The sequence below is a fragment of the Drosophila albomicans genome, chromosome 2L (assembly GCF_009650485.2).
Source record: "Drosophila albomicans strain 15112-1751.03 chromosome 2L, ASM965048v2, whole genome shotgun sequence".
Lineage (NCBI taxonomy): Eukaryota > Metazoa > Arthropoda > Insecta > Diptera > Drosophilidae > Drosophila > Drosophila albomicans.
This window is the reverse complement of record NC_047628.2, coordinates 6,769,275-6,783,025: the sequence shown is the minus strand read 5'-3', so window position 1 is coordinate 6,783,025 and position 13,751 is coordinate 6,769,275. Positions and strand designations below refer to the sequence as shown.

At 33.6% G+C, this 13,751-nt stretch overlaps 2 protein-coding genes across 2 annotated transcripts; both read left to right on the top strand.

The window, feature by feature from the left end:
- The first annotated feature begins 2,606 nt into the window (after window positions 1-2,606).
- On the top strand, window positions 2,607-3,957 carry LOC117564530 (cyclin-dependent kinases regulatory subunit). The gene is made up of 2 exons (XM_034243350.2): window positions 2,607-2,960; window positions 3,027-3,957. Exons 1-2 carry the CDS (start codon window positions 2,905-2,907, stop codon window positions 3,196-3,198), a joined length of 228 nt encoding a protein of 75 aa, XP_034099241.1. The 5' UTR covers window positions 2,607-2,904; the 3' UTR covers window positions 3,199-3,957.
- Window positions 3,958-5,382: 1,425 nt separating this feature from the next.
- Window positions 5,383-13,552, top strand: LOC117564529 (excitatory amino acid transporter 1). The gene is made up of 12 exons (XM_034243349.2): window positions 5,383-5,445; window positions 5,522-6,494; window positions 8,870-9,190; window positions 9,260-9,355; window positions 9,413-9,580; window positions 9,650-9,692; window positions 10,976-11,018; window positions 11,073-11,256; window positions 11,316-11,446; window positions 11,511-11,940; window positions 11,999-12,095; window positions 12,156-13,552. Exons 3-12 carry the CDS (start codon window positions 9,006-9,008, stop codon window positions 12,216-12,218), a joined length of 1,440 nt encoding a protein of 479 aa, XP_034099240.1. The 5' UTR covers window positions 5,383-5,445; window positions 5,522-6,494; window positions 8,870-9,005; the 3' UTR covers window positions 12,219-13,552.
- Window positions 13,553-13,751: the final 199 nt, after the last annotated feature.

Here is a 13,751-nt window from a genome sequence, read left to right as displayed (position 1 = left end):
AATCCCATTTGGTTGAAACAACTAAATTACAATGAATAAAATAATATTATTTATATAATGGTAAATGTATAGAAATAAGACAGGTAACATTATGGTATACAAACATGTATACATAAATATGTTATATAAATGGTAAAAAAAAATAAATACAAATATAAAAATAAAGATTTAAAACAAATGCAGCATGTAATTTATATCTAAGTACGATTACTGCAACATTTTAATTTACAATAATAAACCAAAAATGTTGAACAAACATAAATTATGTATTACTAATTTTGTTCACAAAATACCATTGAGCTGCAGTTGCTTTTCAAAATGATAATATGCTGGTGCGAATTGTAATTGTAGTTCAAGATACAATTTTCATTGCATGCGTACTGCAGCAAGGTAGTTGCATTAAGTAAAAAAACGAATCAATAAAGACACATTTCATTTGCTCTAGTTTTGACATTTATTTCAAGTGAAAATAAAATGAAGTGAAACCAAACAGAATTGCTTTAATTTAGATTTAAAAAAGAAAAACAAAAATAAAAGAAAATAATTTATAGATAAAAAAATCTTCATAAAAGCATGGTAAAATAAAAATATATATATATATAAAAATATATATATTTATGTGTAACAAAATGAAGAAAAACAAATACTGCTTTTGTATTGTTTAAGTTTAACTATAAATCAATGACAAAGATTAAATATAAATTAAAAAGGAAAATAAGCATACGATGAACTTACAAAAGAAAGCAACTGAACATCAACAAGAACAACAACAAAAAACAACAACAACAGAATGCTTCATAAACACAGATAATGTCATGTATGAGTAACAAAAACGAGAAACTGTTTGAAAAATTTTACTGAATTCAATAAAAATATTATGTTGATATGGAATTAAGTAATTCCAAATAAACAAAAAATTGCGTTATGATGAAGATTTACAATAGTAGCTTGGACTTCATTTTATTTATTAAAATTCAATCTCAAATCACTCAAAATTCTAATGTTTTTAAATATATATTTTTGGGGAAAATAACTTTCATTTCATTATTTAAATGTTACTGACGCCCTTTATAACTGAGGCATAAACAACTTGGGTGTTTTTACAATTACCGGGTGGTGAAAACTGTAACAGTTGAATAATATTGTAATAGCGGAGTAGCAGCGTAGAAAACTTACTTCATACGATAAATTTTTTCAATTTGTGATGTTTACACTGTATCAAAGGGAAGGCTTAATAATAATATTAATATTTCAATCAATTAAAAAAAAAAATACTTTTATGCTTTACAATTAATATATTAAAAAATAAAAATAAACACCACAAAAATGGCTTAACGTATACTCTATGGTATAAAAACTGCGATTAGCGATTCTAGGTACTATTTGAGCATCATGTTATAAAATTATTACCAGTCCTTAAAAAAAAAAACAACTAAAGAATTCAGGAAACGTTATGCCACTTTTTTGCTCTGACGGAACAGTTTTTTTTTTATTAATTTCAATACCAACTAGATGACATATTTGTTTCGATCAAACGTATATTAAGTAACATATTTTGTATATTTTCGACAAACAACAGTCGACCTTAAAATTTAATGCTCAAACAATTCGTATATTGGCAATAGAGAAATGTAGCTATGTAGCTGTGTAGCTATCAATTCAAACATACCACGTGTATCGCCCAGCAAGACGGAACTGTGTATTTTTAATACGAAAATACTATTTACCCTTTGTAGTATTTGTAAATTTCCTCAACATCGTTTCGCTATTGCAATGCTATAATACCATCATTACATTCAACTGAACTGATTTTTGGTGCGTTTGTTTGTACGATGCTGGGTTGGAAGATTCCCAATTTAAGCACTGCATTAAAAAAGATTTAACCAACTTATATCGCGCTGAAGAAATGCTGCTTTAGGTAAGACTTCCCAAAAAAGTATCTTACCGAGATTGGCACAATTCGAAAGTACTGTGCAATTGATTTACAAAACTATAATATTTTTTTTATTAAAAACTAACGGCTATTTTAAATTAATATTTTTTATAGAAATCTAGCTATTTTTGGCTATTTTCTTTTGGCCTTCTCTGCTTTAAATGTCTACCAAGAGTTGGCAACACTGGTGACGTACGCTGTGCGTTGCGTTCGTACTTCGAAATTCAAAATTAGCCGAAGAGACTGTGGGCTTCTAATCGCAGCGTTCGGCTCTTCTGGGGTCGTAATAATGCTGTTGCGTATGATACGTTTCAGCTTGAAGAAGTGTTATGGTTAGTGATATTACAATAAAATATTTGAAATTGGGCGTTTTTAAGTGTAACCAGGTAATATTATCGGGAATATGTTGGTATATTTTCTCTGCGTTAAAAAGATTATTTGATAAATGACCTCTGGTCACACCACAAGACATATGTTAAAGAATACAGCATACTATTTATTTGAAAATGTATGAATTTTTAAATAAATTGATTTGCATATAATTTAATTTATTATAAAGAAATTAATTTATTGCAAGTAAGCTATTTATTTAGCTTCAAAGTGCATTAATGCTTCCAATTAATAAAACATATCGATATTTAAGATTTTTAAAACGATATCGATTCATCGATATTTTCATCTCTAGTAGAACAAGCTCATTAGCCGCGTCACTTTTTTTGTATTTTAAAATAACTTAAATTTCGAAGTATAAATAGTTGCGTGAAATCAAATAATAGTGAAAATCGTAGTGACTAAAGAAGGAAACACCGAATTCTTTTGATCGTGTGCGCAACTCTCTTGAAAATCGTAGAAAGCGGATCACAAAATAAACGTGCAAAAAAGGACGCCGACGCCAAACATATAAATTAGCGAAGCATTCTATCGCATCCTTGGATTTATATCACCGCAGATAGTGAATTTGACATTACAAAATGAGCAAAGACATTTATTACTCTGATAAATACTATGATGAGAAATTCGAGTATAGGTAAGTAATGCGAATTGTAACCCAAATTGCAATAATTGAGATCATTTTATGCTCTCTCTGTTGTAGACATGTGGTCTTACCTAAAGAGCTGGTCAAGCTGGTGCCAAAGACACATCTGATGACGGAAAATGAGTGGAGATCAATTGGTGTACAGCAATCGCGTGGATGGATACACTATATGATTCACAAGCCGGAGCCCCACATTTTGCTATTTCGACGTCCGAAAACGGAGGAGTAGGAGATCGAACAACTGTTAACTCTCAAATACTTTCACATATTCACACTTGCACACTTATACATACACATAATTCAACATGCATACACACACATAGAAGCGATCAGAGACAGCTGACTTGCGGGGCAGCTGCTGCTGCTGCTGCTACTACGCACTAGTGGTGGTAGCAGCACAACTGTTGCGGCGGCGTTGATGCGAAATTCCTAAACACACACCACACACTACACTCACACACATATTCATGTACACCTTTCTCATACAATTGCTTCCATTCAAATATTATTTTTCAAAACACTTGTTTTTGTATAAAACAACCAGCAACAGCAACTATTGCTTCTATGGATTAATGAAGCTGATTTATATATTAATAAATTGAAATATAAGCTTGTTAAAGGAAGAATATGAAAAAAGAGTTGCCATAGTCTTAAATGAATCAACTAACTAGTGGCCATTTGGATTTTAGAAATCTTTTTAAATTACATTCGTTTTGCATACCATTTAGTACATATGATATATTCAATATTGAAATGCCGCCATAGTTTAAGTTCAAATATTATTTTAGTATGTTAACTACAAACTCACATCGCGATATGAAAATTGCCAGCACATTTTCAATTAATGTTATAGAAAATATGATTTGTGATCTTGAAAATTTATTATCAATACATAATGCATGTTTTTAAACATAATATAAAGTTAAAATACTAATAATACATGTGGAAAATTTCAGCATAGATTGCTTGAAGTTTTTCAATATTCAAACTCAACTAGTTTTATTGTCATGGTGTTTTTCAATAACAATTCTCTACTTCCAGATCGGTTTCTACCAATAAACAAAAATTTCTGTAAAAATTGAACGAAAATACTGGAAAAAGAAACAATATGAAAATATTAAATTAATCGGTTATGCTTATTTTATAATGCCTAATATGAAGCGTATATTCTGCTGATATTTATAGTTATTATAATGGTAATCAAATACATTGTTTAGGCGAAGCACAAGTAAATTTAAATTCTTTGTTTTGTATTAAATCTTATCAAATATTTGCTTAAGTTTCTATTTTCCGTAGTTCATACATTTATTAATTGATTCGATTCAAGTCAGAACATAACCATACTATTTCTTATGTATATTTATTTGATGAAGGGTATAAAAGCAAGCGCTTCAGCTATGCATTTGTTTTGTGTGATAGATGGAATGTGTGTCTATATAGTTATATTTTCCAATTTCAAAAATGAAGATCGACAGTTCCGGTAGAAATGCTTTATTTATATTCGTACATACTCGCACTTGTATTCACAGTCATATCCATAAGTATTGCATCAGCTTTGAAAACATGCCAGCTAATAATAATACAGTAATAGTTTTTTTTTTTAATTTCTTTGCTGTCATTTACTTGATTTACTTATCCTAAAATAATATAGTGATTACCATATGATATATTTCAATCCCTTTGTATGAATATTTTAAATGGCTTAATGTTATTAGTCATGAAATCTAGAATAAAAACTATTATTTTCATGTACATCAGTTGCACTTAAATTAATAGAGCAGTCTTAAAACATTTTTACAAACTTCAAAACTTAAACCGGAAACTATTTTAATTCAAAATTTGTCAAACAACTTTTGCATGCCACTGTTTATGGACGAAGAAAAGAGATGGCAATGTTATTGCTTGATGCAAGGGTAACTGCTAGTTATGAATTCACCACCCAAGGGAAGAGACTATGACAAAACGCTGTCAACAACGGGTATTTACTTGCAGTTAGGCCCTGCCACTTATCCATAGTTATAAAATAGCGACAAAACCCTGATACGATTTTGTTTTTGTTTTCCCACCAGCGTGCGTTGATGCCGTTGTTGGTGTCGCCAACCAAACGGTCAGCTGAACACCAGAATGCCAGAACTGGCCCCCAAGGCAAATCGAATAGAAACAGATCAAAGGCAGCTGTGACACTAGAGCAGCTGTGATGCGCAGAGCTTCGCTGATTTATTTTACTATACATATATTGTCCAATAGTATGAGGAAAGCCGGAAATGCCTAATTACATGTTTCGTTGGGTCTTCGGATGTGACTCTTAAGAGAGCAAAATTAAGTTTAAGTTGAGGCAATGTCTTGCGGAACTTCCAAATTTATTGTATGAATTATTAGAGTATTATTTAACTATATTTATTTATAATATGCGAATACTACTCTAGAGTCATTATCTCAATATAAACGTCATTACTATAAAGCATAATCCAAATATGTAAGCATATGTTCTGCCAGCAGAAATTTAAATTTGTAATGCATTTAAGGATGAAATAACAACTACGTTTTTATAGGATTACCCAAATAATATATATATAAAGCCTCAAGTTGCATTCAGATTCTTAAACCTCCATTAATTGCAACATGTTGTCCATTCGAACTTACAACAAACAATATCTGGCTGATCAGAGCAACTTTTACAATGACGAACCTAATGAGAAGAAGGCGCAAGGAAGTGGGCGAAAACGACGACACTGAACTACTTTTGAGAATGGTGTACGGAAATGTGTGAAAAGCGAAAGAGCTTAATAACGAATTCTCTTCAATTTGCTCTGGCGATAGAAAGCGAAACTAAGCAAACGCTGCCTGAGCAGAGAACAAGGCTGCTAATTATTTGACTGTGTTGATGGCAGAGCGTCAACCTAGCTGTCGACGTTGACGTTGACGTCGGCGCTGTCAACGCGTCGTATGCTTAACGTGCGACAGCGCTGAATGCAATTGATAAGTATCGTGAAAAGCAGCGACTGCGACGGTGTCGGCGACTGAGAAACAACAATAACAACAGCAGCAGCTACAAATCAAGCAAACACATTTGATGAATGAAAATAATCCAACACTTGCCCACACACACGCACACATAAACACTGATGGCGTTGTGCGGTCGACGTCGGCTTCGCAGTCGCGAACATTTTGCGCGCTCGTTGGCTACGTTTCAAATTTGATTTTAATGTAGTTTTTAGTACTATTTGATAATCAGGCAAGCAAAGTTGAGCCGTCTGTTCTCACAGCACTCTTTCTCTCTTTCGTGTCATTTGCCAGTGGAAACAGTGGAAACTGTGGGCCTGCCATCGGTGATCTGTGCACGAGCTCGATCAGTTGTGCCATCGTCGCGTGCTCGACAACACACCACACACCATACGACACAATAAAACGCGTCATATATCGTGCATCATAAAAAAGAAAGAGTCGATGTCAAAATAAATGAACCAAAGGGTTTAAATTTATGCAAATTTAACTGAGGCTGCCGTTCGTTACATGCACTAATTTGTAAGTGTAATAAAATGGGACTTGAATGCTATAAAAATGTTTAGCAGAGACAATCAATTACTAGTATCATGAAAATGTCTCTATGAATAATAATGAATAACAATTCATTGACAATAACAAAGTACTCTCAAGTAGTCGTGAAATGAGTGAATAACCAATATTGAACATCAAATTTGTCATCTGAACAAATAATTATTAAAACATTTCTAGAATTATTTTGTTGCCATTAATATTTATGATATAGAATATAATTAAACTGGGTAAGTTTCCTTGTAACTCGAGATATGTACTTCAGTGGAGAAGATAGTCTAATATAAAAAAAAACAATCATTTGAGCATATCCTTTCCTTTGAACGAGGTATTCCATAGTTAATTACATCCTGTGAATGTGCTCTAATTGGTTAATGCATCGATTTTCGCTTACTGCATTAAGAGAGAGCGCGCAGCAAATTTTGATAGCTGCTGCTGATAAGCAATTTGCCTGCATATCGTAGGGCCAAGGCTCTTTACTCTTCTTAAGGGTTGGCAGCATCGCATATTGCAAGCATCTCACAGTTTGTTTTGTTTATTTTCTTATTTACATGCAGTTTTATTTATAGTAGGGTTTACTATTTTTGTTGCCATGCTCTGCAAAAATAGACTAGGACAAGTTCGTCTGCATCACAAATATTATTTAATATTGCATGGTGGAATGGTGGAACACAACAATGCAATATTATAGACAATACCCCTACTCTTTTATATAGTCAATATACGATTTCTTCTCATTGGTATTCTAGTATCTACTATATCCACAAAAATGCATTATTTTGTACATTTACAATTCACTGCTTCCTCGTCTTAGTCTCTGCATTTATTTATTATTAGAGTCAAATTTGTAATTAGATTGTATCATCATCATTTAATCTTGCAAACCTTCTCTCGCAGTAGTGACCTATGACAGAGACACATTAGATTAAGCAGCTATAAAATGCATATATGAAATGGCAATATTACGATTCTAATTGAATTAGTACAGTCATTAAATAAATTTTATTCACTAAAGGTGTTGCAGATCCCATTTTCTTTTTATTGGATCGCTGGACATTTACGTTGACAAAACAATGTCTGACAAATAGTTGTGTAGAACATGATAATTGTATTGCTAGACACGGTCTTATATAACGTATTCTGAATGTTGATCGGGTAGCTATTAACATATACATCGAACATATACTATGCAACTTGTAGTTTGCCTTAAATCACAGCGCTAGATGCAAATAACTCATAGTGAATGCTTTGAGCAAATTAATTTGCATTGCAACAACAAAAACAACAATAACATCAAGTAGGCGGAGGCGGATAAACTCGGTTGTTTTCTCAATGAGATGAAAGAATTAATTAAAATGCCGTCACACACCAGAATAGAATGACCCTTTTTAATCTACGCAAATTGATCATTATCATTATACAAAACGATAATAAATATTTAGTTAGCCATTTAATATACTTTCAAACGATCTCCATAATTCAGATAAAGTCTTGATTTCAAGATACTTATGAGCAGTTAAGTTCAATTGTGAATGCATTGACTCAAATTTCATTCAAGTGCTACAAAACATTGATATTCATCAATTTACATATTAAATACTATTGCCATAGCTGTCTAGATGTTTAATTAAGTGCCCTCTATAACGACAATTGGGATCATCCCTATCATTTGACATTGATCAGAGGCATTCAATATGCACAATAGGATATGATTAGCCAATGTCCAATTTGTTTATGCGAAATAACACATTACTTTTCATTAGGTGGTCCGGTGATCGGACGCCTATGCAAATTAATTTGTTTGGCATGCCTATGGCAACAAAAAAATGTGTTTCAATTACGCTCAATGCTACAATCAGCAAAGATACATTAATTGAGCTACATTCCCATTTCTAAGGAAGTGCATTTCGACACAAACAATGACAGCAATGGGTGTCAAATCGCAATTGACGCTAAACGACATTCAAGTTCGAATAGTGGAAAAATGTGACTAACCGAAAGTATTCACTTATGTTTAGCAAATTGGCTTTTCGAATCTCACTCCATAAATAGTGAGCTGAAGTGATACTATAAATACATCAGTTATAATACAATTTACACCAAATAGGTGTTGACACACACATAAAGTGTTCTGAATGGTACTCAAATTTTAATAAAGATCTATTAAGCTAATATGTAGGTGCCTACTCATCTATCTCCGTTTATTTCTTGTTAAACATTTATGGTGATGCTAAATTTCGTTGATGTTTTCTATAAATAAATGATATTGTGTATAGTAAAAATATATTTTTACAATTTGAACTTAAATTTGAAAATCTAATTTCAATTTCTACATTTAATTACAGTATTAATCTCGAAGAAGGGATCCACATTCCTGGGGAAGTCCTGCCCACCACATCGTCAACCACTACCCACCCCTTGGCAACACCGCCCCGCCCGTGCGTACGGGCCTAGGATAATATTCACACAGAGACAGACAGAATGACGCGACCCAAGCAGGATGCCAGCAAGTTTAAAAGTTTTATGCAGGAGAATGTGCTCACAATGGCCACCGTGATTGGTGTCTTTGTGGGCGGTCTTGTGGGCTTTATAATCAAGAACAGCACCGGAGAGTGGACTAAGCGTGAGATTATGTATATATCATTTCCGGGTGAAATATTTCTGCGGTAAGTGGAACCCATTTGAAAGTAGTGGATAAAACAGATCACTCTTAACTTCTATATTCTTTTACACAGCATGTTGAAATGTCTCATAGTCCCGCTGCTTGTGTCCTCCATAACAAGTGCCATAGGTGGACTAGACTTGAGTATGTCCAGCAAGATTGCAACAAGGTAAGATCACAGATCTTTGCCATTCTATATTCTATTAACGAATTGCATTATTTTCAGGGCCATAACTTACTACTTCGTTACCACAATTTCGGCAGTTATATTAGGTATTTGTCTAGTCACAACAATACGACCCGGCCAGGGTGCCAAAATTGTGGAAACACGCACAGAGACCATCGACAAGGCCTCAAAGGTGTTGACGCCCGATACTTTAATGGATTTAGTGAGGTAGGTTGAGTAATTCGAATGATGATGATAATGTGATATTAAGTGATGTTTGTTTTTGTACACAATTAGAAACATGTTCACGGACAACATCATTCAATCGACCATGTTTCAGGTATGTTGATATCCCCCACATCTATCTATAGATATATGGTAGATGTATTCTCAGCTATTCTTGCGAAATTTATGTCCACGCATACGCTCAATTCATCATTGCAACTGAGCCAATTATTCAATTGTTCTGTAGCTTACATAATTTGATTAAAGCTCAGCACATCGCGGCACATAATCAAAACTGACATGATAGGATACTCCAAAGCAAAGTTCTTTCCGTTTCAATTGAAATTGAAAATTATAGGGGACCGACCGACTGACTGTCTGTCTGCGATCTCGCATTTGTTACATACAGATACATCTATATATCCATATATGTGTACATACTTTTGTGCTTGTGTGCATATGCATATATAATTTACGTACACGTTGAAATTATTATCAATTATCACCACAGACACTGTCGCGAAAAGCGAGTATGCAACAAATTGAATCAATGTATTCAACTCGTACAATTCTGAATGCACACCAATGTATGTATGTTGATACATATATATACGTATATATGTATTTGTATGTGCGATATGTAAGTAAATTTAACAAAATTACATTAATACCATTTTCAATTGTTGACAACAATTCTCAGAATGATCAGTTCATCCGAGTGAGTGATTATTCAAAAATTCATGAAGCTTTTAAAGATATAATTAATAGTATTATTATATGCACATATGAAAAAGTAAAGCTCATCCCACAAAAAGCCAAAGTGTAAATTTAAAAAAATATATTTCATATATTAGACTACATATACCATAAAGTACAATATACATATACCAGATTGTCAGCCAAATCAATTAAGACCCGATTGCAGAATGTGTGTTTTACCATACAAAAGTATTTCTCAATTTTTATCTGATAGCAACCAATCTTAAATACTGTACTCATTTTGTATGTACCAAAAATCGACTCTAGCTTTAAAATTAGGCTTGTAATTCGATATTTTTCGATATCTGGGGGCAGAAGTGGTTATGGAAAACATTTGAAACAAACTTGATATGCGTGCAACAACAATTGAATTGTCAAAACAGTCATGGCTCTATCTCTTATAGTCTCTGAGCTCGAGTTTTTCTTACGACGATGATCAAGAATATATATACTTTACGGGGTCGTAGATGACTCCTTCTGCCTGTTATTTACACTTACAGCAGGCACAAAGTTATAATACCCTTCGACCCCAATGTAGCGGGTATAAATATGTATATGTTGGGCAGCGGAATACTCTTATTTGTTCTTTATTATTTGATTATACATATCGATATTGAAACACTTTAAATACACTTGCAGCATCGTACGGAGATATTTGAGAACACCACAATCAGCCCGGCACGTAAGTAGTTGCTGTTTTAAGTATTTCATCAACTTTACCATTCGTGCCTTACAGAGCCAATGGAGAATTGGGAATTCAAGGCGGCACAACGAGAGGGCTCCAATGTGCTTGGTCTGGTCATGTTCAGTGTGATCTTGGGCACAACTATTGGTCGGATGCGGGAGAAGGGTCAGCTGCTGCAAGATTTCTTTACCACACTCAGCGAAGCAATGATGACTATCACATCTTGGGTAATTTGGTGAGTACATAGAAAATATTCATATTGCGAAATATGTTTGACTAAACTGATTTCTCTAGGATTTCACCTCTTGGCGTGGGCTTTTTGATAGCAGCCAAGATTATTGAGATGGAGTCCATAGCAGCAACAATACAGTCTTTAGGATGGTATTTCATAACCGTGATGATAGGTCTCTTCCTTCACGGCTTTGGTAAGAAAGTCAGTTGAATTTTGTATTCACTATTCTAAGAGTCTTTGTTATTTTGCACTCTCAGGCACCATTGCGGTTATATTCTTTTTGGGCACACGTCGAATGCCATATCGCTTCATAGCCAAACTCAGTCAGGTGCTGGCCACTGCCTTTGGCACGGGCTCAAGCTCGGCCACCATGCCACTGACCATCAAATGCCTGGACAACATGGGCATCGATCCACGTGTCACGCGTTTCGTAATTCCGGTTGGTGCCACGATCAACATGGATGGCACTGCCTTGTACGAGGCTGTGGCAGCTCTCTTTATCGCTCAATATCGTGAGATGAGCTACTCCTTCGGCACCATTGTGGCAGTAAGCATCACAGCAACGGCGGCTTCCATAGGCGCAGCGGGCATTCCTCAAGCAGGTCTCGTTACCATGGTCATGGTGTTGGATACAGTGGGCTTGGAACCAAAGGACGTGTCGTTGATCATTGCCGTTGATTGGCTGCTGTAATTATTATTGATGATAACTACTCGTAGATATTCGTTAAACTTTTGCATCTCTCAGGGATCGATTCCGTACCACAATCAATGTGATGTGCGATGCTTTGGGTACTATTTTGGTCAATCATCTTTCGAAGAACGATTTGGCAAGTGTCGATCGGGTAAGTAGAGAGAATTTGGTTATTTCTTTTAGATTTTCTAATGTGCCTTTTGTATTTAAGTTGAATGCTGAGCCACATGAGCTGCTCGAGCTTGGGGCCAATGGACACGAAATGAAAGAATGAAGGCAGTCTATGCTTGGCGCCTATAATCGCAAACGATGAGTGATGCAGGACGAACACAATGACAATGACGATGAGATACAATTGGAGATAGAGCCTGTGGTCTCTCGTCATCGTTAGTTTGCCTCTCCGCATCATTTGGTTTGTGGCTAAAAGCGGCCAAGACGCAATTTCACTTTCAAGTAATTGGCAACAGTTAGCTGTCTATGTTAGCTGTCGGCACATTAACACGAATTTATTGAGTCGTTTGTCTTTGATTGGCATTCGATAACGCATGAAATAATATGAATAATTAATTAGTGTAATTCATGATGTAAATAATTTTGGTTATAACTACAATTAATTAAATTGATCGAGTTCAAATTTCAGTTACATTTTCATACTTAGCATTAAACAAAATAATCGAACCAAACACACAATGAATTGTTACACAAATATCCATTAATACGAATATAAGATTGAGGGAAAGGAATACGTATTGTTTCTGCATTAACAAAGATACAAACCTTCGCAAAATATTATAATTACAAAATTAGCCAAGACAACAAAACACAACACAACAATTTAAGAACAATTAGACTTAACCAATATTAAAAGAACAAAAAAGAAAACACAAATATTTGCTCAAATTTTACACAGAAATTAATTACCGTTTAAAGTTCTTGTTTGAAGTTGAACTTTGTAAATACTTAATAGTTTAAGTATAATTAAAAATTATTTCATAATTGTGTCAGCATAAATACAACAACAAAAATAAGTAATAATTTTCAAATATCAAACCAAAAAAAAGGAAAAAACACACGAATATTAAATGACAATAATAACGCGCTGGAAAAGCTCAAAACAAATGTCAGAAATGGTTATACGTAAATAGAAGAAAATAATAATAGTAATATATTTATTACATATTTGTTAATTAAGACTTAGACTTTAAAGCCTTTTCAAATACAAATTGCAGACAAACTTTGAAAATTAAAATTACATATTGTTCAACATATTTAAGATGAATCATCAGCGTTTATATATACAAATTGTAAGTAAAGCAGAATAATAAATCAAATACAGAAATTGTTTGTAGTTGTGTGCAGTCGAAATGTTGACAAATAAAATTTTGCAATCTGTACATGTACTTATATAAAATTGAAATTAATCTTATCCAATTCTTAAAAAGCTGCAGGATGTTATAAATTTAATATTTATACTTGACTCTTCCAAAAAAAAAAGAATAAGTAAGAAATCTACAGTCGAGATACCCGTTACCAATTTTGAATAAAGGCAAAGCAGTGCGATATTCATTTTAAAACATACCAAATTAATAAACCGCAAAAATACTAAAACTATGATATACGTGGCTGTATTTGGTATATTGATATATTACTACATCTAAAATATACCATATAGCACAAAATATACCAGATTGTTAGCCAAAACAACTAAGACCTATAGAAAGTAGGCGTTTTTTCTCATATGAAAGAAAGTTGGCAAAAATTTGAAACAAACTTGATCTGGGTGTAAACATTACAAGTGTTGTCGACA